The sequence below is a fragment of the Physeter macrocephalus genome, chromosome 1 (genome assembly GCF_002837175.3).
Source record: "Physeter macrocephalus isolate SW-GA chromosome 1, ASM283717v5, whole genome shotgun sequence".
Classification (NCBI taxonomy): Eukaryota; Metazoa; Chordata; class Mammalia; order Artiodactyla; family Physeteridae; genus Physeter; species Physeter macrocephalus.
Window position 1 is genome coordinate 38,565,693 of NC_041214.2, and position 25,143 is coordinate 38,590,835.

At 41.5% G+C, this 25,143-nt stretch overlaps 1 protein-coding gene across 6 annotated transcripts in view; it reads left to right on the plus strand.

Annotated features, from left to right (window-relative positions):
* The window catches only part of BTD (biotinidase), a 70,646-nt gene extending 46,080 nt beyond the window's left edge, over window positions 1-24,566 (plus strand). For 2 of the 6 annotated variants that reach the window (XM_024115189.2, XM_007102246.2), the window contains 2 exons: window positions 4,025-4,174; window positions 13,037-14,482. In XM_024115189.2, coding sequence (XP_023970957.1) covers window positions 4,025-4,174; window positions 13,037-14,209 — 1,323 coding nt within the window. In that variant the 3' untranslated portion in view covers window positions 14,210-14,482. Of the gene's footprint in view, window positions 1-4,024; window positions 4,175-13,036; window positions 14,483-20,315; window positions 20,378-22,975 lie in introns of those variants that run through there. The other 4 variants (XM_055091236.1, XM_055091271.1, XM_055091256.1 and 1 more) reach the window with 4 other exon arrangements.
* Window positions 24,567-25,143: the final 577 nt, after the last annotated feature.

Sequence of the window (25,143 nt, forward strand, 5' to 3'; positions counted from 1 at the left end):
TTTTTTTGCGGTACGCGGGCCTCTCACTGCTGTGGCCTCTCCCGTTGCGGAGCACAGGCTCCGGACGCGCAGGCTCAGCGGCCATGGCTCACGGGCCCAGCCGCTCCGCGGCATGTGGGATCCTCCCGGACCGGGGCACGAACCCGTGTCCCCTGCATCGGCAGGCGGACTCTCAACCACTGCGCCACCAGGGAAGCCCATCGCTACCTTTTAAAATGTGGCCTGTAGTACCTATATATGTAACACACAGATGTTGGAAGGGCACTTAAAGGCCCGGTCCAGTTGTTCTGATGGGTGACGCTGCTCTTTTTTTCCCAGCCCGACGTCCAACTTCCCCTGGACGCCTCCAGTGGCCCAGGACTCACTGTCCACGTGAGGACATTGGGAACTTCTGGAAAGGGCTTCCTGTCCATGAGCAACAATCAGCCTCCCTGTAACTGCCACCCATCGTCCTGTCCTCCTAGCCAAACAGAACAGACTGAATCCCATCCCACACATGCCATCTTTCCCAGATCTGAGGACGGCCCCAGCATCTCTCCCAGGCTGTCTCTCTCCAGTCCCATCCACAGTTCCCTGAGGGATGCGGTTCCAGCCCTGTCCCCCAAGACTTTCCGGGTTATGTCCGTGCCCTGAGCTGCACGCGGTTATGTCGAGGGCAGGGTGGAGGAAACCTGCCACCGTTCTCATTCTAGGTGTTGTCCTCAGAAGGAAAGCTTTTGGCAGCCACACCTTGCTGTGGGTTCATCAGACGCTTGCTGTCAGCCAAAGCTCCGGAGCCCTTTTCACACAGACACACATGCTGCCACGGCTGTCCTGTACTTGTAAGGTTAATTTATTTAACCCGAGAGCAAAGCCTCACATTTATGCCATTAAATTTCATCCTGGTGGGCTATTTGGGGATATTTACTGACAGACATCCTGCATATCAGTTACCTTCACGTCATTCACACTTCGGGCACATACCTCATTTGTGTCTGCACTGAAGCCGGTGTAAAAACATCCCAGCCCGTGCCTGCAGGCCTCCTCCTGACACGGGTCCGTTCTCTGCACGGAGGTGTTGGCTTGCAGGCAGCTGAAATGTCACCCGCTTCTTCTCCACCCTGTCCACAAGACCATGCTAAGACACGGCAGATGCCTTACTGCAACCCAGAGACTGTGACTGCAGTTTTCCCCTGCATTTTAATCACCTGCCCCCAAATGAAGCATATGTTTTTCTTGAACCCATTCTGCCAGCAGGCATCATTCCTTCTCTGTTTGTGGTCCAGGAGCAGGTACAAAGCTGTTGATCCAGTCATTTTTAGGGCTTACAGATATCTCGGCTCCCCTTCGTGGTTATATGTGTTAAAGTAACCTCTAACACAGGTTGATGCCGTGCATGTGTCAAAGTTTTATATCAAACTTGCTATAAGGGCAGAGGTTCCTGCAGGCCAATTAAATGAGTTCTCACTTGAGTTCTGTCATTTACAGGGAAGAAAAGGAGTTGCGCTTAAAGATATTAGGCTGGGTGGTCAGCTGGGTTGGCACCTGGAATTCCCCAGGAGTTCTTGAGCTCACTGGTCTGTCAGAAAATTGCTCAAAAGCCCTTTATCAGGAATGCAAATTCCTTCCTAGAATGGATGGGTAATCACATCAGACCCAAAGTTCTGTCCCGGCTCAAGTCTGAGTCCTCATTCGGGGCAGATGTATATTCAGGAAATGCAATTTAATTTGAATATTAATCTAATATGTATCCACAACTGTTAATGTCCATAGGAAACCATTCAGTGCTTTCAAAGTTGTGTTTTTAATAAAGGAAAACATGTCCAAGTATAATTTTCAAAAAGTTAGAAACATGACTCTTACACATAGAGAAGAATGGACATGTGTCAAAGCTCTTATTTAACTCATTAATTAACTCAGGAACCAGTAAAATGGTAAAACTGGTTCAAAAGATAACTTGAGGAGCAGATGTTGAAATGAATGATTCATTTCATTGTTGAAATGAATCTGCTAATAGATACAAAAAGGGCTAATGTCCTACAGGGCAATAAAACTGTCATGTTTAGGGTGATCTTTTATTAAATAGCAAAGTTAAACAGTGATACATTCACTAGATGAATAATCCTCGAGTGTGCTTGTCAGTACCCTGGTATATTGTAGAAAGATATACGTATACAAAGAATGTATACATAAATTCTTCGTCTTGCTTTATTTCCAAGTTTGTGATAATTTTTCTTTCTAATTTGCAATAAGATGACCAGCCTCGTATTCTGCTGGAGGGAGTGTACATTGCTGTAAGCTTTCTGGAAAGCTACTTGGCAACGGATATTAAGAATTTAAAATTTTTCAAGCTACTTGGCAATGTATATTAAGAATTTAAAATTTTTAATACACTTGACTCAGTATTTCACTTATAAGGCTTTATTCTAAAGAAATAATCAGAGCTCCAATCAAAGATTTGTGTACAACGCTCATTCAGGAAGTGTTTTGAGCACGCTGTACGCAGATGGTCACCACAGTTTTTTTATTACAAAAAGTTGGGAACAATTCAAATGCCCAATAACAGAGGATAAACTGTGGTGTCCTCTTAAATATAATCCAGCATATAATACAAGTGATATTTCTGAAGGTATCTTTGTAGTCTTGATGCTCTGTAGTGAGAGAGTCAAGATGGAAAACCGTGTGTTTATTATTGTCTCAATTATACATGCACACACCTATACAGAGAGGGGGAAAAAATGAAAATAGGCAAGATGTTAACAATAAGTATCTTCATGATACAGGATTATGAATTCTTCCTTTATGTTGTGTTTTCCAAATTTTCTACACTTAAACTTTTGAAAAATTTTTTTTTTTTTTTTTTTTTCGGTACGCGGGCCTCTCACTGCTGTGGCCTCTCCCGTTGCAGAGCACAGGCTCCGGACGCGCAGGCTCAGCGGCCATGGCTCACGGGCCCAGCCGCTCCGCGGCATGTGGGATCTTCCCGGACCCGGGCACGAACCCGTGTCCCCTGCATCGGCAGGCGGACTCTCAACCAGTGCGCCACCAGGGAAGCCCTGAAAATTTTTTTATAACCAGGAAAAAAATTATAAGGAGTTTGCAGTGCATTCCAGAAATAGTGACTCCAATTGCCTGTTATTTTAGATTATTCATGCCTGCTCTACCATCCTCCTCCACCTTCACTGTGGGGTGATGTTGCTCCAGGCTTAACACTTTCAGCCAAGGAAGTGGAGAGCGGCAGCCGAAGGGGCCCGGGCGCTTGGAGCTGAGGGCTGCCCTGTTTGTTTGGGTTTCCTCAGGTAGCTGCCACTGTCACAGGGAGCCTCGGGCTGTCACAGGCAAGGACCCCCAGGGTCTCCAGGTGTGGGAGAAGGCCTGTAGGGCGGTCAGGGCTCTGATGGGAGTCTCCTATCTCCCAGTGGGAGAAATGCAAGTTAGAGCAAGTCCTGGTTCCTATGCTGAAATCAATGCAATTGACTTTCACCCACCAGCCCACTGGGGCCCATTAGAATCACGTGGAGACCTGTTGCCGGGACCCCACCCACAGTTGATTGAAGCAGACTTTTTAGGGATGGGCCCAAGCATCACCGCTACATCACCGCTAAACAAAGATTGTGTTTTCAGAAGTCCCCTGTCTGATTTAGAAGCACAATGAAGGTTGAAAACCACCCACTGGACTAGCGATAGCACATCTGCTGAGCCTGATACTCGGGCCTGTTATAGTCGCCGCTCCATCTCCCATGGCACCGCCACCAACTCCAAACCCCTCCAAACTCCTGCTCCCTTCAGCCAGACTCACTTGTAACCTTCTTCCCTGACCAGCCCTCGGTACGGTGCTGGTCCCTAGAAGACTTTGTCTTTCTTCCCTCAGAGTTAGGCCAAGTGAGACGGCTCCACCAAGGCTCAGATCCCTGCCGAGTCCAGCTACCATGTCTGGACCTCTGTGGTTCCTGGTTCAGAGCAGCTGCAGGACGGCTGTCAGAGGAATGAAGGGGTGCTTCCCATTATCTGTTAACGGACTATTCTCTGATGTTTTGACTTGCAGGGTGTACAGATTATAGTGTTTCCAGAAGATGGCATCCATGGATTCAACTTTACAAGAACATCCATTTACCCATTTTTGGACTTCATGCCTTCTCCCCACTTGGTCAGGTGGAACCCATGCCTGGAGCCCCACAGATTCCATGACACGGAAGTATGTAAGGGGACCAGCCTTCTTCCTCAGGAGGTGGGAGGCTCACGGAGATGAACCAAGCCAGGGGCCAAGAGCCAGGACATGTTGAATGAGACTGACAGGAGCCCTTAGGGGCCTGAGAACCAAACCCGAGCTCCGTGTGCCACAGTCATTCACTTAAAGAATGTCTGCTATTATGAGGCATTTACTCATCTGTGGATCGTTCTATTTGTTAATCACACAAGAAATGCATGAATATATGCTTCTACAACAAATCAAAGTTAAAAAAATGAAAGCCCACCTTCACCACACCCCATCCCTCATCCACCTCCCTTTCTAGACAAACTGCCATCAGTGCATCCACCTATATTCTTTTCTATGCATCTCATAGATACTGACATCTTTATTTTTTTAATTTTATTATTTTTACCGAAGTACAGTTGATATACAATGTTGTGTTAATTTCTGCTGTACAGCAAAGTGATTCAGTTATACTTACATATATTCACTATTTTTTAATATTCTTTTCCATTATGGTTTATCACAGGATATTGAATATGGTTCCCTGTGCTATACAGTAGGACCTTGTTTATCTATTTTATATATAGTAGTTGGCATCTGCTAATCCCAAACTCCCAATTCATCCCTCCCCAGCCCCCCTTGGCAACCAGAAGTCTGTTCTTTATATCTGTGAGTCTCTTTCTGTTTCATAGGTAACTTCATTTGTGTATATTTTAGATTCCACATATAAATGATATCAAAGGTATTTGTCTTTCTCTTTCTGACTTAACGTCACTTAGTATGATAATCTCTAAGTCCATCTATGTTGCTGCAAATGGCATTATTGCATTCTTTTTATGGTTAAGTAGTATTCCATTGTGTGTATGTATATATGTATATGTGTATATATCTATACACACATACCACATTTTCTTTATCCATTCATCTGTTGATGAACATTTAGATTGTTTCCATGTCTTGGCTACTGTGAATAGTCTGCTGTGAACACAGGGATGCAGGTTTCTTTTTGAATTATAGTTTTGTCTGGGTATATTCCCAGGAATGGGGTTGCTAGATCATGTGGTAGTTCTGTTTTTAGTTTTTTGAGGAACCTCCACACTGTTTTCCACAGTGGCTGCACTAATTTACATTCCCACTAACAGTGTAAGAGGGTTCCTTTTCCTCCACACTCTCTCCCGCATTTGTTATTTGTAGACGTTTTAATGATGGCCATTCTGACCGGTGTGAGGTGCTACCTCATTGTAGTCTTGATTTGCATTTCTCTAATAACTAGCAGTGTTGAGCATCTTTTGATGTGCCTGTTGGCCATCTGTATGTCTTCTTTGGAGAAATGTCTGTTTAGGTCTTCTGCCCATTTTTTGACTGGGTTGTTTTTTTGTTGTTGAGTTGTGTGAGCTGTTTGTATATGTTGGAAATTGAGCCCTTGTCAGTCGCATCATTTGCAAATATTTTATCCTCGTCTGTGGGTTGTCTTCTCGTTTTGTTTATGGTTTCCTTTGCTGTAGAAAAGCTTATAAAGTTTGAATAGGTCCCATTTGTTTATTTTTGCTTTTATTTCTGTTGCCTTGGGAGATTGACCTAAGAAAACAGTGGTACAATTTCTATCAGAGAATGTTTTGCCTATGTTCTCTTTCAGGAGTTTTATGGTGTCATGTCTTATATTTAAGTCTTTAAGCCATTTTGAGTTTATTTTTGTGTATGGTGTGAGGATGTGTTCTAACTTCATTGATTTACATGTGGCTGTCCAGCTTTCCTAACACCACTCACTGAAGAGACTGTCTTTTCTCCATTGTATATTCTTGCCTCCTTTGTTGAAGATTAACTCACTGTAGATGTGTGAGTTTATTGCTGGGCTCTCTGTTCTGTCCCATTGATCCATATGTTTGTTTTTGTGCCAAGACCACACTGTTTTGATTACTGTGGCTTTGTAGTATTGTCTGAAGTCTGGGAGTGCTATGCCTCCAGCTTTGTTCTTTTTCCTCAGGATTGCTTTGGCAATTCTGGGTCTTTTATGGTTCTATATAAATTTTAGGATTATTTGTTCTAGTTCTGTGAAAAAATGTCATGGGTAATTTGATAGGAATTGCATTAAATCTGTAGACTGCTTTGGGTGGTATGGCCATTTTAACAATATTAATTCTTCCAATCCAAGAGCATGGGATATCTTTCCATTTCTTTATTTTTTTAAATTATTTTTAAAAATTAATTTATTTATTTTTGGCTGTGTTTGGTCTTCGTTGCCGCACGTGGGCTTTCTCTAGTTGTGGCGAGCAGGGGCTACTCTTCGTTGTGGTGCGCGGGCTTCTCATTGTAGTGGCTTCTCTTGTTGCAGAGCAAGGGCTCTAGGTGCGCAGGCTTCAGTAGTTGCAGCTCACGGGCTCAGTAGTTGTGGCTTGCAGGCTTAGTTACTCTGCAGTGTGTGGGATCTTCCCGGACCAGGGCTCGAACCTGTGTCCCCTGCATTGGCAGGCGGATTCTTAACCACTGCGCCACCTGGGAAGTCCCTCCATTTCTTTAAATCATCTTCAATTTCCTTTATTAATGTTTTATAGTTCTCAGCATATAAGTCTTTCATCTCCTTGGTCAGGTTTATTCCTAAGTTGTTTTTTTTTTTTTTTTTGATGCACTTTTAAAAGGGATTGTTTTTTTACATTCCCTTTCTGATAATTTATTTTTAGTGTACAGAAATGCAGCTGATTTCTGTATGTTAATCTTGTATCCTGCTACCTGGCTGAATTCATTTATCAGTTCTAGTCGTTTTTGTGTGGAGTCTTTAGTGTTACTATAGACTATATATATATAGTATCATGTCATCTGCACATAATGATAGTTTTACCTCTTACCTTCCAATTTGGATACCTTTTATTTCTTTTTCCTTGCTTGTTCCAGATTTTAGCAGGAAGGCTTTCAGCTTTTCACCTTTGAGTATTATATTGGCTGTGGGTTTGTCATAAAAAGCTTTTATTATGTTGAGATATGTTCCCTCTATACCCACTTTGGTGAGAGTTTTTTTCATGAATGGATGTTGAGTTTTATCAAATGCTTTTTCTGCCTCTATTGAGATGATCATGTGTTTTTTGTTTTTTGTTGATGTGATGTATCACATTAATTTGCTTATATTGAACCATCCTTGTGACCCTGGGATGAAGCCAACTTGGTTGTGGTGCATGATCTTTTTTTTGTGTTGTTGGATTCAGTTTGCTAATATTTTGCTGAGAATTTTTACATCTATATTCCTCAAAGATAATGGCCTGTAATTTTCTTACTTGGTAGTGGCTTCATCTGGTTTTGGTATCAGGGTGATGGTGGCTTCATAGAATGTCTTTGTGAGTGGCCCCTCCTCTTCAATCTTTTGGAAGAGTTTGAGAAGGATCAGTATAAGTTATTTTTCGTATGTTTGGCAGAATTCCCCAGTGAAGCCATCTGGTCCTGGACTTTTGTTTGTAGGAAGTTTTCTTTCCTTTTTTTTTTTATTACAGATTCTATTTCACTTGTAGTGATCAGTCTGTTCAAATTATCTATTTCTTCTTGATTCAGTTTTGGTGGGCTGTATGATTCTAGAAACTTGTCCATTTCTTCTAAGTTGTCCAATTTTTTGGCGTATAATTGTTCATAGTATTTTCTTATGGTTTTCTGTATTTCAGCAGTATTGGTTGTTATTTCTCCTTTTTCATTTTGTATTTTGTTTATTTGGGTCCCCTCTCTTTTCTTCTTGGTGAGCCTGAGCAGAGGTTTGTTGATTTTGTTTACCCTTTCAAAGAACCAGCTCTTGGTTTTATTGATATTTTTCTATTGTTTTTTAATCTCCATTTTATTCATTTCCTCTCTGATCTTTATTATTTCCTTCCTTCTGCTGACTTTAGGTTTTGTTTGCCCTTCTTTTTCTAATTCTCTTAGGTGGTAGGTTAGGTTGTTTGTTTGAGATTTTTCTTGTTTTTTGAGGAAGGCCTGTATCACTATGAACTTCCCTCTAAGAACTGCTTTTGCTGCATCCCATAGATTTTGTACGGTTGTGTTTTCATTGTCATTAGCCTCAAGGTATTTTTTAATTTCTTCTTTGATTTCATTGTTGACCCATTGGTTTTTTAGTAGCATGTTGTTTATCTGGTTTTGGTATCAGGGTGATGGTGGCTTCATAGAATGTCTTTGTGAGTGGCCCCTCCTCTTCAATCTTTTGGAAGAGTTTGAGAAGGATCAGTATAAGTTATTTTTCGTATGTTTGGCAGAATTCCCCAGTGAAGCCATCTGGTCCTGGACTTTTGTTTGTAGGAAGTTTTCTTTCCTTTTTTTTTTTATTACAGATTCTATTTCACTTGTAGTGATCAGTCTGTTCAAATTATCTATTTCTTCTTGATTCAGTTTTGGTGGGCTGTATGATTCTAGAAACTTGTCCATTTCTTCTAAGTTGTCCAATTTTTTGGCGTATAATTGTTCATAGTATTTTCTTATGGTTTTCTGTATTTCAGCAGTATTGGTTGTTATTTCTCCTTTTTCATTTTGTATTTTGTTTATTTGGGTCCCCTCTCTTTTCTTCTTGGTGAGCCTGAGCAGAGGTTTGTTGATTTGGTTTACCCTTTCAAAGAACCAGCTCTTGGTTTTATTGATATTTTTCTATTGTTTTTTAATCTCCATTTTATTCATTTCCTCTCTGATCTTTATTATTTCCTTCCTTCTGCTGACTTTAGGTTTTGTTTGCCCTTCTTTTTCTAATTCTCTTAGGTGGTAGGTTAGGTTGTTTGTTTGAGATTTTTCTTGTTTTTTGAGGAAGGCCTGTATCACTATGAACTTCCCTCTAAGAACTGCTTTTGCTGCATCCCATAGATTTTGTACGGTTGTGTTTTCATTGTCATTAGCCTCAAGGTATTTTTTAATTTCTTCTTTGATTTCATTGTTGACCCATTGGTTTTTTAGTAGCATGTTGTTTAGTCTTCATGTAATTGTTTTTTTCTCATTTCTTTTTCTGTGGTTGATTTATAGCTTCATGCCATTGTGGTCAGAAAAGATGCTTGAAATAATTTCTATCCTCTTAAATTTGTTGAGGCTTATTTTGTGCCCTAGTATGTGGTCAATCCTAGAGAGTGTTCCATGTGCACTTGAAAAGAATGCATTTTTTAAAATTTAATGTCCTGAAGATATCAATTAAGTCCAACTGTTTGATTGTATCATTTAGGGTCTCTGTTGCCATATTGATTTTCTGTCTAGAAGATCTGTCCATCGATGTGAGTGGGGTGTTAAAGTCTCCTATTATTGTGCTCCTGTCAGTTTCTCCCTTTATGTCTGTATTTGTTTTATGTATTTGGTTGCTCCTGTATTGGGTGCATATATGTTGATGAGTGTAATATCTCCTTCTTGTATTGATCCTTTTGTCATTATATAGAGTCCTTCTTTATCTTTCTTTATGGCCCTTGTTTTAAAATCTGTTTTGTCTGATATGAGTATTGTGACCCTTGTTTTCCTGTCATTTCTGTCTGCATGAAATATTTTTCCACCCCCTCACTTTCAATCTATGTGTGTCCTTTGCCCTAAAGTGAGTCTCTTGTAAGCAGCATATTGTAGGCTCTTGTTTTTTAACCCAATCTTCCACTCTGTGACTTTTGATTGGAGCATTTAGTCCACTGACATTTAAGGTAATTATTGATAGATATGTATTTATTGTCACTTTAGAACTTGTTTTCTACTTGATTTTTTAATTTCTTCTTTGTTCCTTTTTCTTTTTCCTTTTGCGGTTTGATGAATTTTCTTTTGTATTATGCTTATGTTCTCTTCTTTTTGGTTTTTGTGAATATATTGTATGTTTTTGATTTGTGGTTACCCTGTATTTCAAGCACATTAACCCCTTCCTATATCTAATTGCTTTAGACTGGTAGTCATATAGACTGAAACACGTTCTAGAAAGATAATCTACGTTTTCATACTCTCCTCTTTCACATTTTATGATTTTAATTATTTTATGATTTTACACCTTCATATTCATCTGTTTGCTGTTCATTGTGGTTATCACTGCTTTCACAGAATTTTTTTTTTTAATCTGTATACTGGCTTATTTAAGTGATTTATTTTCCAATTTTGATTTTCCTCTTTCCTATAGATTCCTTCTTCTTTTCTATTTAGAGAAGACCTTTCAATATTTCCCTTAGGATAGGTTTACTACTGCTCTATTCTTTTAGCTTTTGCTTGTCTGGCAAAGTCTTTCTCTCTCCTTCTATCCTAAATGATAATCTTGCTAGGTAGAGTATCCTAGGTTGCAGCTTAGGATAGAGTATCCTAGGTTGCAGTTTGCCACTCCCTTCTGGACTGCAGCTTTTCTGTAGAGAAATCAGCTGGTAGCCTTATGGGGGTTCCCTTGTAATTAACTCTGTTTTTCTCTTGCTGCTTTTAGAATCCTCTATCTTTAACTTTTGCCATTTTAATTATAGTATGTCTTGGTGTAGGTCTGTTTTGGTTCACCTTCTTTCTTTAGGTTTGGGCAGTTTTTAGCCGTAATTTCTTCAAATACATTTTCGATCTCCTTTTCTCTTTCTTTTCCTCTGGAATCCCTATTATGTGTAGATTGGCCTGTTTTACATTATCCCATAGGTCTTTTATATTGCTTTCATTTTTTTTTTATTTGGCTTTCTGTCTGCTGTTCTGATTGGGTGATTTCCATTATTCTACCTTCTGGATCATTTATTTGTTCTTCTGCCTTATTCAATCTGCTGTTCATTGCCTTTAGCTCAGCTTTTGTCTGGGCAAATGAGTTTTCTAATTTTTCTTAGCTCCTCTTTATACTTTCTAGTTCCTTTTTACAGTAATCTGCATTTCTATCAATAGTCCTTCTTAATTCCTTTAGTATTTTCATTATCTCCTTTTTGAACTTGGTGTCTGTTAAAGAGATCTGTTTCATTGTTTGTTCTTTCAGGGGAATTCTCTTGATCTTTTAATTGGGAGTGGCTCCTCTGCTTCTTTATTTTATTTATATTTCTCTTACTCTGTGAGTTTGGGAGAAACAATTCTCTACTGTGGTCCTGGAAGGCTATTTTTATGTGGGAGTGTCCCTGTGTAGCTGTGGGGGTTTAATATTTTTTGGTATGAGGGCTGTTTTCACTATGAATGCCTGCAACCTCTTTCCTCAGTGTGTGCTGGCCATTATGCCCTTGATAGGAGGTGTGGTGGTGTTGTGGTGACCAGAGCCTGCACTGGGTATTGAGCAGGGTTTGCTCCCTAGTTGTTGGAGTAGAAGGCCCTAGGATCCATTTCTGAGCTGGGGTACGAAGTAGGCAGGATTGGAGTGTTCCCACTGGGATAGGACCCAGTGAATATTCCTCTGCCAGAGCTGTTCACCCGTGAGGGTGCTCTGTGGTGTCACCTGTTGTGTGCTTACAAAGTACACTGTTGTTGGCACTGCCTTTAGCCCCATCTCAACCTGGGGAATGCTGGCAGTCAGCCCTGATGGCCCTCAGGCATTGTTTTCACAAGGCTACCAGTGAAAATCCATTGAAGTCAGGTACCAAGACTGCAGTAGTCACACACCTGGACCTGCTGTGGGAGCTATGGAAGGAGCCCAGACCCTGGCCCAGCCTCTATGTACATGCACCCACAAAGCCCACCTAAGGCCAGTCCTGTCCCAGCCACGGGAGCACCCATTGTCCGCTTGGGTGTCCCTCAGGTGCTGAGTTTACAAAGCAGGCCCCAGTAGGGTAAATCTGCACAGCCACAGGGAGAGGGCTCAGATTTCAGTCCCGCCTCTGCATGTGGGCAACCCACTAGTGCGCTCCCAGAGCTCGTAGAGGAGCGCATGGAGAAAGAGGCTGCTGTGGTGGGCCCCACCCCTCGCTTTGCCGACATGCATGCTGACAATGGGGTTTCAGTGGCGGTGCACACCTGCCATGAGCATGCTGAAAGTGAGGCTACTATGGCAGACTCGCCCCTCCCTTCCGTGCTCCTTAACAAAGGCTCTTCGCTTCTATGGAGGGCCCGGGCTTCCTCCATGTATACCGCTGGTTGCAGCCCGTACCACACTCCAGCCCCTTCAGGCTGTCTCTGCAGCCAACCGCAGTGCTCTCCCCAGGTCTGTCCTCTGAAGCCCGAGTTTCAGCACCCAGCCCCAGAACGTACCAGTGGATACGCGTCTCAGGCTGAGGATCGCAGGGCAGTGGCCTGGCTGATCCTCCTCTCCAGTGAAGGGGCTTCCCAGAGTGTGGGAACCTTTTCTCTTTCACAGCTACCTCCCAGGGGCACAAGTCCTGTCCCAATTCCCTTTTTTTCTTTCGCTCTACCCAGTTGTGTGGAGATCCTTCTTGCGATTTTGGGTGTTGGAGATATTCTACCAGGGTTCAGTAGGTATTTTGTGAGAATTGTTCCAGATGTAGCTGTATTTTTGATGTATTTGTGGGAGGAGGTAAGCTCCATGTCCTTTTGCTCCACCATATTGATTGGAGCCCCCCCAAGGTAAGCACTTTTAAAAATTATTTTTTAAAGAGCACCAAGTTTTCCCTTTAAAAGATTTTGATTGCACTTTGCATCCCCAGTAATAGTGCATGAGTGCCTGTTTGCTCATCCTTTGGTCAATGCAAGATAGAATAGTCTTTTTAATTTTTGCCAATCTTATAGAGGTGAAAAATGATACCTCATTATCATTTTAATTTGTATCTCCTTACTGCTAATGAGACTGAGCATCTTGTCAATGTTGGCCATTTGTACTTGTTCATCTATGAACCACCTGTTCATATCCTTGCACGCTTTCAGTAGTGGTTACTTTTTTCTTATTGATTTATGATAGCTATTTATATATTATTGATACAATACAGGTACTATTTTAAAATTGTAAGAAAAAGGCAGGGTTTAAAAATTTCCTTTATTTACACTTTTTTTTTTCCCCTCTAGGTCCTCCAGCGTCTGAGTTGTATGGCTGTCAAGGGAGAGATGTTCCTGGTGGCCAATCTTGGGACAAAGCAGCCTTGTCATAGCAGTGACCCAGGGTGCCCAAATGATGGCAGATACCAGTATAACACGAACGTGGTGTTCAGCAGTAACGGAACCCTGGTTGACAGCTACCGCAAACAAAACCTCTACTTTGAAGCAGCGTTCAATACCCCCCCGGAAGTGGATCACATCACCTTTGATACCCCCTTTGCTGGCAAGTTTGGCATGTTCACTTGCTTTGACATATTGTTCTTACACCCTGCTGTCAGGCTCCTCAGAGACTCGGAGGTGAAGCATGTCGTGTATCCGACCGCCTGGATGAACCAGCTCCCACTCTTGGCAGCCATTCAGATTCAGAGAGGTTTCGCCATCGCCTTTGGCGTCAACTTTCTGGCTGCGAACATCCACCATCCATCTCTGGGGATGACAGGAAGTGGCATACACACCCCTCTGAAGTCCTTTTGGCACCATGACATGGAAAGCCCTGAAGGTCACCTTATAATTGCCCAGGTAGCCAAAAATCCACAGGGTCTCATTGGTACAGGGAATACCACAGGGAAAATGGACCCATCCCATAGTAAGTTTTTAAAAATCTTGGCAGGGGATCTATACTCTGAGAAGGATGCTCAGGACGTCCACTGTGATGGAGCCCCCAAATGGAACACAAATGCCCCTCCCACGTTTAACTCTGAGATGATGTATGACAATTTCACCCTGGTTCCCGTGTGGGGCAAGGAAGGCTACCTCCGAGTCTGCGCAAATAGCCTTTGCTGTCATTTGCTTTACCAGAGGCCCACTCTGTCCAAGGAGCTGTATGCCCTGGGGGTCTTTGACGGCCTTCACACTGTGCACGGCACTTACTACGTTCAAGTCTGTGCCCTGGTCAAGTGTGGCGGTCTTGGCTTTGAAACCTGTGGGCAGGAGGTCACAGAGGCTGCGGGGATATTTGAGTTTCACCTGTGGGGGAACTTCAGTACCTCCTATATCTTTCCAATGCTTCTGACCTCAGGGATGACCCTGGAAACCCCTGACCAGCTGGGCTGGGAGAACGATCACTATTTCCTGAGGAAGAGTGGACTGTCCTCTGGCCTGGTGACGGCAGCTCTCTACGGGCGGTTGTATGAGAAGGACTAGGGGGTGTGGGGTGGGCTCCCCCTGCACTGGCACAGGCCAAAGCTCACAGCACCGGGACCACTTCTTCGCCCCAGAGCCCATCCTGGGAGCCATGGGAAGAGGTAGGGAGACAGATTTCGCCAGTGTCTTTTCCTCTTAAGTGCAAATTCGTGAGACATTTTCTGGTATTTCTATTTTTCAAGCCACGTCTTCCTCCAGCAGATCTTCCATTACACAATTGTTTTAAGAGCGCAAACAAAAATAAATGTCAGTTTATATTTTACATGTCCACAAAACAGCAGGTTTTGTGTGTGTTCTTGCTGTTGATCAAGGGACACCCAGGATATACAGGTATTTCAGAAGCCTCAAACATTTTCTAGGGTAAGAAACAAACTCTCAAAGCAAAAGCCGTATTAGAAATGGCTGCCATGGGGACTTTTCCATTCTGGTTGGCCAGAATTCATCTCCCCGGACTGATCGTGCCAGAGCCGCCAGCAGCATCAGCAATGTGGATCCTGAGGCAGCTTTTAAAAATAGAAGGGAAGCTTTTCTCACATCTGCCTTTCTGTCAGTGATCGGAATGTGTCAGGCAGGACTCAGAATAACTGGAAAGAAAGAGTGCAGTGCCCCGGAGAGAGAGGCTGGAAAAAAGTGCTGAAGAGAGGGCAGCGATGGGAACAGATGAGTCATAGGGTTCTTGTGCACAGCGTGTCTCATCCAGGGATTCCAGACACCTTAATAAATCACACTAGCTCTGGGCAAGAGCCTTCCGGCTGCCCAACTGTGCAGGGTGGAACAATGCTGGGAATTCATTCCCAGTCCGCTGGCAGGGCCTTCTCTTTGCAGACGGGCTGCAGGAACGGTGGGGGGTTTGGCCCGCTTAGTCTTTATTCAGTCACTCAACAGGTGTCTTTGGAAAGCCCACCAGGGACAGAGCGAAGACCTCCCAAAATATGAACTGCACGTGCAAAATCATATTCAGTGTGTGAAGACATTCTTTAGGCCGCTGGTCTGTATTATTTGTATCCAACATTTCAAAGTCACTTTGACTCTATGCCTAGTAACTGTTTCAGATCATTTTTAAGGTGGAAAATCTGTAGCTTTTAAAGAAAATGGATAGTTAGCTTTCTGTGATTTGCCTCTTCAATGTATGGCTATTTCGTTTCATCTCCTTTATAAATTAGGTTTTTAAAAACAGTATGTGCATATAGCTATACATAATTACATGAAGTAAAAAATGAAATTCTTTCCCCATTCCCCCCACAGTGTGGCTTTCCAGACCCCTTCCTGGCTTTCAGGCGGGATAATAAAGAGCATAGATCCTAGGGTCAGACTGACCAGCTTCACTTTCTTGGCCTCCCTGTTTACTCTTCACTATGTAGACCTCGACTATTTGTTTGAACCTTGCTGTGCCCTAGTTTTCTCATTTGTGGGATGTGTATTGAATCATCCACGTGGGAAAGAAGCAAAGACCCGCTGACTCACTGCCCGCTTGCAAAGGCCTAGAATGAGTCAAGCCGGCCTTCAGGGAATTTGCAGGAACAGCTCAGGATTCCTGAGGAAACCCAGGAGGTCCCCCCAGAACGGGACGGGGACCTCTCCCACAAGATGCTGGCGCAGACCTGGGAGGGGCGAGCTGGGGGGGCACACGGCTCCGGATGTGGCCGCCCCTGCTCCAGGGAAACAGAAATCATCTCAGAAATGCATATTGTTGCTTCCTGCCAAGATGATTCAAATCATCCGGAGAGAGACAGAGGCCAGGCCTAAATACAGACTTGGTGGAGCTACTTCACCCAGCAAACATTTTTTTTTTTTTTTTGCGGTACGCAGGCCTCTCACTGCTGTGGCCTCTCACGTTGCGGAGCACAGGCTCCGGACGCGCAGCCTCAGCGGCCATGGCTCACGGGCCCAGCCGCTCCGCGGCATGTGGGATCTTCCCGGACCGGGGCACGAACCCGTGTCCCCTGCATCGGCAGGCGGACTCCCAACCACTGCGCCACCAGGGAAGCCCAGCAAACATTTTTGAAGCACCTGCTGGATGCACATTTTGCTCTCCTGAGCAGAGTACTGAGAACTTTCCCTGAGTTACTATCTACTGACAGTTTAGAACTAACTAACTGCTCATGAAGTAGAAGTGAGGGGGACAAGAAATTATGATTTTTATGATAAAAAGGAGTTGCCAGATGGCAGAACAAAGTGGAGGGTAGGGGGGAAATAAGCAAAGTAAATCATTTTCAGGAAAAAAAAGCACGTATGACTCACGGTTGTGATACGCTTCTGTCAGCTGTGATCCTGAAACTCAGGAAGCAGATAGATGGCTATCTTGACCATAACACAGGGGCAGACACCCAGTGTATTTTTGGTGGAATGAGGCCTGGGGGAAGCGGCTGTCCATGTGGTTTCTCATGGGGGTGCAGCTGTGCCTCTCTGTGGTCTTCCACGCAGAGGGAGTGAGAGACAAAGATGGGCTTAAAAAGTCCTGTTCTAAGAGAAGGTAAAGCCACGGCCTGCTGGCAGCCTGTCCGCCCCAGTGCCCACCATGGCCTCTCGAGAGGAGGGCCTGCCCACAGCCCTGCTGAGGGAAACCCACCTGGGCCAGTGCTGACCCACAGGCGGCCGGCTCAGTGCCCTCACCCCCAAAAGAAACCCTGTACCCACGAGCAGTCATGTCCATTCTCCCTCCCCCCATCCCATGGCAACGACTAATACACTTTCTATCTCTACGGATTTGCCCATTCTGAACATTTTATATAAATGGAATCATACAATATGTGGCCTTTCGTTCCTGCCTTCTTCCACTTAGTGTAATGTTTTCAAGGTTTATCCTTGTGTAGTATGTATAAGTTCTCCCTTCTTATGGTTGAATAGTATTTCATTGTATAGATATACCACATTTGTTTATCCATTAAGTTAGTGGACATTGCGTTGTTTCCACTTTTTGGCTATTAGGAATAATGCTGCCATGAATATTCGTGTACAATTTTATATGTGAATATGTTTTTCAACTCCTTGGGTATATATCTAGGAGTGTAATTGCTGGGTCATACCAGTCAATGTTTAATTATTTGAGGAACTGTCAGACTGTTTTCCAAAGGGGCTGCATCATTTTGCATCCCTATTAGCAATGTATAAGAATTCAAATTTCTCCACATCCTTGCTAATGCTTGTTATTGTCTGTTTGTTAAAATCACAGCCATCTCAGTGGTTGTGGTTTCTCATCGTGGTTGTGATTTCATTGCCCTAGTTGCTAATAACGCTGAACATCTTTCCAAGTGCTTATTGGCCACCGATATATCTTCTTTGAAGAAATTATTAAAATCTTACGCCCATTTAAAAAATTGGATTGTCTTTTTATTATTTAGTTGTAAGAGTTCTTTGTCTATTTTGGATATTAGACCGTTATCAGGTAAGTGATCTGCAAATATTTTCTCCATTTGTTGGTTGTCTTTTCATTTTTTGATACCGTTTTTTGGTACACAAAAGTTTTTAATTTTGTGATGAAAATTTTAAGATGAAGTCAAATTTATCTTTTTTCTTTGGTTGCTTGTGCTTTAGGTGTCATACCTAATTAAAGGTCATAGGCTTACAGCTATGTTTTCCTCTAAGAGTTTTATTGTTTGAGCTCTTACGCTTAGATCTACGATCCACTGAAGTTAATTTGTCTATGTGTTGTGGTGAGATAAGGGTGCAAATTCATTCTTTTGCAAGTGAGCATCTAGCTGTCCCAGTGCCATTTGTTGAAAGACATTATTCTTTCCCCATTGTATTGTCTTAGTGCCCTTACTGAAATCTATTGACCATAAATATACAGGTTTATTTCTAGACTCAATTCTATTCCATTGATCTGTATGTCTGTCCTAAAGCAAGTACCACACTTGTCCTTGTGACAGTAGCATTGTAGTAAGTTTTTAAATTGGGAAGTGTTGAGTCCTCTTTGTTCTTTATCAAAATTGTTTTGGCTATTTTGGGTCCTTTGCAGTTCCATATGAACTTTTTAGGGTCACCTGGTCAATTTCTGTCAAAAAAAAAAATCAGTGGAATTTTGATAGGTATTGTATTAAATCTGGAGATTAATTTGGGGAATGCCATTTTAATAATATTAAATCTTCCAGTTCATGAACACAGGATTTCTTCCCATTTATTTAGTTTTGTCATTTTTAGTGTACAAATTTTTATACTCCTTTTATTTTTATTCCCAAGTATTTTTTGGATGCTATTATAAATGGAATTGTTTTCTTAATTTCATTTTTGGATTGTTAATTGCAAGTGTATAAAAATAGAGTTGGTTTTTTATCTTGATCTTGTGTCTGGCAAACTTGCTGAACTTATCAGCACTAATAATGTACTGGTAGAGTTTTTAGGATTTTCTATATACCAGATCATGTCATCTACAAATAGATTAACTTCTTCTTTTTATATGAATTCCTTTTTTTTCCCCCTTCCTAATTGTTCTGGCTAGAACCTCTAGTACAGGGTTGAGTAGATGTGGTGAGAGTGGACATCCTTGCCTCATTTCTGATCTTAGGGGAAAAGCTTTCAGTCGTTCATCATTAAGTATGATGTTAGCTGTGGGCTTTTCATAGGTGAAGAAGTTTCCTTCTACTCCTAGTGGTGTTTAGTGTTTTTATCATGAAAGGGTTTCAAATTCTTTTTCTCCATTAATAGTGATAATCAAGTGTTTACCCCCTTTATTATACAGTGTATTACACTGACTTATTTTTATATGTTGAAAATATCTTGCATTCCTGGGATAAATCCCACTTGGTCATAGTATATAATACTTTTTAAGCATTGATAGATTTGGGTTGATAGTATTTTTTTGATGACTTTTGCATCTGTATTCATAAGGGATATTCATGGTGTATAAGACTTTCTAGATGGTGATAGATTTGGTTCAATATTATTTTGTTGATAATTTTTGCATCTACATTCATAAAGGATATTGGGTCTGTAGTGTTCTTTTCTTGAGATGCCTTTGTCTGGTTTTGGTATGAGGTTAATACTTCACAGAGCGAGTTGGGAAGTGTTTCCCCCCTCTTCAGTTTTTTAAGAGTTTGTGAAAGACTGGTATTAATTCTTCAAATGTTTTGTAGAATCCACCAGTGAAGTCACCTGGTCCTGAGCTTTTCTTTCTGGGGAGTTTTTTTTTTTATTACAAATTCAATGTCTTTACGTGTTATAGGCCTACTCATATTTTCTATTTCTTCTTGAAACAGTTTTGATAGTTTATCTCTCTAGGAATTTGTTCACTTCATCTGGGTTAGCAGATCTGGTGGTATGTAATTATTCATAGTACTCTAATAAATTTTTTATTTCTGTGAGGTTAGTAGAATTTCCCCCTCTTCATTCCTGATTTTCAGTCGTCTTCTTTTCTTGGTCATTCTAGCTACAAGTTTGTCAACTTTGTTGATTTTTGTAAAGGAACTTTGTTTTGTTTATTTTTCTCTATATTTTTTTTGAATCCCTACTTCATTTATTTATTCTCTAATTTCTATTGTTTTCTTCTGCCTGCTTTGGATTTTAGTCTGCACTTTTGTCTAGTTTCTTAAACTGGAAGATTATAGACTTGAGACCTTTCTTTTTACTGTGTTTACAGCTTAATTTCCTTCTAAGCACTGCTTTCACTGCAGTGAAATGGAATGTTATATTTTTGCTTTCATTAATCTCAAAATATTTTCTCATTTATTTAGTAGTACAGCCCTTACAGCTCTCTTTTGGATGCTGTTGCCATGGTATTTCTCTTCATCCTCTGACTTTCAACTTATTTGTGTCTTTGAATCTAAAGCACATGTTTTATAGACAGTATATAATTGGATGTTTTATATTCATTCTGTTACTCTCTGCCTTATAATTAGAGTTTAATCTATTTACATTCAATGTATTACCGATAATGTAGATTTTACACCTGCCATTTTGTGATTTGTTTTTTATCTGTTCTTTTTTGTTTCTGTAGGCCTCCATCACTGCCTTCTTTTGTGTTAGATATTTTCTAGTGTACCATTTTAATTCTCTTGTCATTTCTTTTATAATTTATAGTTATCTTCTTAGTGTTTGTCCTGGGTATTCCAACTAACATGTTAACTTATAACAATTTAGTTCATATTAATAAAGCTAAATTTCAATACAGATACAGCTTGAAGATACTGCAGGTTCAGTTCCAGACCACTGCAATAAAGCAAATATCACAAAGTGAGTTACACAAATTTTTTTTGGCTTCCCAGTGAATATAAAAGTTATGTTTACAATATACGGTAGTCTACTAGGTGTGCAATAGCATTATCTCTAAAAAACTGTACATGCCCTAATTAAAAAACACTTTATTGCTGAAAAATGCTAACCATCATCTGAGCTTTCAGTGAGTTGTAATCTTTTTGTTGGTGGAGGGTCTCGCCTCAGTGTTGATGGCTGCTGACTGATCAGGGTGGTGGTGCTGAAGGCCGGGGTGACTGGCAGTTTCTTAAAATAAGACAACAATGCAGTCTGCCCATCAATTGACTCTTCATTCATGAATGATTTCTCTGTAGCATGCAGTGCTGTTTGATAGCATTTTACCCACAGTAGACCTTTCAAAATTGGAGTCAATCATCTCAAAGCCTGCCATTGCTTTATCAATTAAGTTTATGTAATATTCTAAACCTTTGTCATTTCAACTGTCTTCACAGCATGTTCACCAGTAGATTCCATCTCAAGAACCCACTTTCTTTGTTCATCCATAAGCAGCAACTCATCTGTTAAACTTTTATCATGAGATTGTAGCAATTCACATCTTCAGGCTCCACGTCTAATTCTAGTTCTCTTGCTGTTTCCACCACATCTGCAGTTGTTTCCTCTGCCCTCACAGTCATCCATGACAGTTGGAATCAACTTCTTCCAAACTCCTGTTTATGTTGATATTTTGACCTCTTCCCATGAATCATTGAATGTTTGTCATGGCATCTAGAATGGTGAATCCTTTCCAGAAGGTTTTCAGTTGACTTTGCCCAGATCCATCAGAGGGATCACTCTCTATGGCAGCCTTAGGAAATGTATTTCTTTCTTAAATAATAAGGCTTGAAAGTCAAAATTACTCCTTCATCCATAGGCTGCAGAATGGATGTTGTGTTGGCAAGTATGGAAACAACATGCATCTCATTGTGCATCTCCCTCAGAGCTCTTGGGTGACCAGGTGCATTCTCAATGAGTAGTCATCTTGAAAGGAATCTTATTTTCTGAGCAACAGGTCTCAGTAGTGGGCTTAAAATATTCAGTAAGCCATGTTATCAACAGATGTGCTGTCATCCAGGTTTTGTTGTTATGGAGGACAGGCAGAGTAGATAGCATAATTCTTAAGGGTCCCAGGATTTTCAGAATCTGAGTATTGGCTTCAATGTTAGCTGCATTGTTAACTGCAATGTTAGCCCCTAACAACAGAGTCAGCCTGTCCTTTGAAGCTTTGAAGCCAGGCATTGACTTCTCCTCTCTAGCTATGAAAGTCCTAGATGGCATCTTCTTCCCACAGAAGGCAGTCCATGTACATTGAAAATTTGTTTAGTGTTGCCACCTTCATTAATGATCTTAGCTGGATCTTCTGGATAACTTGCTGTAGCTTCTACATCAGCACTCACTGCTTCACCTTGCACTCTGATGTCACAGAGATGGCTTCTTGCCTTAAACCTCATGAACCAAACTCTGCTAAGCTTCACACTTTTCTTCTGCAGTTTCCTTACCTTTCTCAGCCTTCATAGAATTGAAGAGAGTTAAGGTCTTGCTCTGGATTAGGCTTTGGTTTAAGGGAATGTGGTGGCTGGTTTGATCTTCTATCCAGACTACTAAAACTTTCTCCATATCAGCAATAAGGCTGTTTTGCTTTCTTATCATTCATGTGTTCCTTGGAGTAGCACTTTAAATTTCCTTCATGAACTTTTCCTTTGCATTCATTCACAATGTGGCTAACTCTTTGGTGCACTGGGCCTAGCTGTTGGCCTATCTGGGCTTTTGACATGCTTTCCTCACTAAGCTTAACCATTTCTAGCTTTTGATTTAAAGTGAGAGACGTGAGACTCTTCACTTAAAGTACTTAGAGGCCATTATAGGGTTATTAATAGGCCTAATTTCAATATTGTTGTGTCTCAGGGAAGAGGGAGGTCTGAGGAGAGGGAGAGAGATGAGGAAATAAATGGCTGTTTGGTGGAGCAGTCTAAACACACATTTACTAAATTTGCCATCTTATATGGGTGTGGTTCGTGACACCCCCAAATAATCACAATAGGAACATCACAGATCACGGATCACACATCACCGTAACAAATATAATAAGAATAAAATTCCAAATATTGCAACAATTACCAAAACGTAACAGATATGAAGTGAGCATACGTTGCTGGAAAAGTTCAGCGTTGCCACAAACCTTTAATTTGTAAAAAATGCATTATCTGTCAAGTGCAATAAAGTGAAGCCCAATAAAACAAGGTATGCCTGTACTATACAAAACCTTTTTCTACAGGAGTTAGCTCCATTTCCCCTGTTCCTTTGTGTTGTTATTGTCACAAATTACATTTTCATACATTGTGTGCCCATCAACACAGATTTATAATTATAGCTTTATGTAGTTGACTTTTAAATCAGATAAGAGAAATAAAGATTTACAAAAAATAGATTTGTACTGTCTTTAAATTTACTTTGCTGTTATATTTACTGTTGCTCTTTATTTCTGTTTTTGTTTAATAACAAACAGGTAATAATAAATAGAATATCTTAATTTGTCCATCATGGATATAGAGTTCTTGACTGACTGTATTTTTCTTTCAGCGCCTTGAGTGCCATGCCCCTGCCTTCTGACTCCCTTGACTCTGATGAGAAACCAGCTGTTACTCTTATTAGTAAGATTTCTTTTACATGATGAATTGCTTCTCTCTTTCTGCTTTCAAGAGTCTTGTTTTGTCTTTTGATAGTTTGATTATAATGTGTGTAGGCTGGATCTCTTTGAGTTTATATTCTATGTGGAGTTCTTTGAGCTTTTTGAGTTTGTAGATTAACGTTTCTGAAATTAAGTTTTCAGCCATTATTTCTTCAAATATTCTTTCTGCCTCCTTTTCTTTCTCTTCTCCTTCTGGGACTTCCCTTGTGTGTACGTTGCTATGTTTATTGGGATCTCACAGGTCTCTGAGGCTACGATCACTTTTCATTTTTCCCCCTGTTCCTCAGGACTAGGAACTGACCTATCTTCAAGCTCACTGATTCTTCTGCCTACTCAAATCTAACACTGAGGCCCTCTATTCCAGTTACAATAATTTCCAAATACAGAATTTCCATTTGCTTTTAAAAATATTATCTCTATATATTTATCGATATTCTCTATTTGGTGAAGCATTTTATGGTTGGTTTGTTGTTTTTTTTTTTTGCCTTACGCGGGCCTCTCACTGTTGTGGCCTCTCCCGTTGCGGAGCACAGGCTCCGTGGCTATGGCTCACGGGCCTAGCCGCTCCGTGGCATGTGGGATCTTCCCGGACCGGGGCATAAACCTGCGTCCCCTGCATTGGCAGGCGGACTCTCAACCACTGCGCCACCAGGGAAGACCCCTGGTGAAGCATTTAAAAAAAAAAAACTTTCTCTTAATTCTTTAGACATGGTTTCTGTTAGCCCCTTGAACATGTTTAAAATAAATGATTTATGGGCTTCCCTGGTGGTGCAGTGGTTAACAATCTGCCTGCCAATGCAGGGGACATGGGTTTGATCCCTGGTCCGGGAAGATCCCACATGCTGTGGAGCAACTAGGCCTGTGCGCCACAACTACTGAGCCTGCGCTCTAGAGCCCGTGAGCCACAACTACTGAGCCCGTGTGCCACAACTACTGACGCCTGCACGCCTATAGCCCGTGCTCCGCAACAAGAGAAGCCACCGCAATGAGAAGCCCTCGCACCACAACAAAGAGTAGCCCCTGCTCACCACAACTAGAGAAAGCTCGCACGCAGCAACAAAGACCCAATGCGGCCAAAAATAAAGTGAATAAAATAAATTTAATACATTTTAAAAAATAAAATAAATGATTTACATTCTTTGTGTAGTAAACCCAATGTCTCAGCTTCTTCAAGGATAGATTCTATTGTTTTTCCTGTGTATGGGCCATACATTGTTTCTCTGCATATCTCAATCTTTTGTTGAAAACTGGACTTTTAAAATAATATAACATGGCAATTCTGGAAATCAGATTCATCTCCCTCCTCAGGGTTTGTTGTTATTGCTGCTTGTTATAGTGGTTCAGTGACTTTTCTGAACATGTTCTGTAAAGTCTGTATCTTTTGCCATGTGTGGCCAATGAAGTCTCTACTCATTTAGCTTAGCTGTCAGCTAACGATTGGACAGAGATTTCCTTAAACATCTGGGACCAAAAGAATTCCCTGGTCTTTGCCAAGGGACTGTGTACGTAAGGGCACATCTTTATTTTTTTTTAATTAAAAAAATTTTTTTTTTTTTTGCGGTTCTCAACCACTGCGCCACCAGGGAAGCCCAGGGCACATCTTTAGAACACAGCCTGGCAGTTGAAAATTGGCTTTCACTTCCTGTTTGTGCAGAGCCTCAAAATTAGGCACAGGCAAGAATTTCGGGTAGCCTCAGGTCTTCCACAAGCATGCACACAACTCCACGTATGTGTGGCATTCTAGAATTCCTAGAACCATGTCTTATGGATATCTATTCCCCTAGCTTTTCCTTTTAAGCTTTTTGGTTGTCTGTTGCTTGCCTCAGCTCTTATCCACCTCCTAAGGCAACTGCAACATTAAAACTCTTGCCAGGTGCTGGGAAAACTGGAGAGCTACATGTAAAAGAATGGAATTAGAACATTCTCTAACACCATACACAAAAATAAACTCAAAATGGATTAAAGGGCTTCCCTGGTGGCGCAGTGGTTGAGAGTCCGCCTGCCGATGCAGGGGACATGGGTTCGTGCCCCGGTCCGGGAAGATCCCACATGCCGCGGA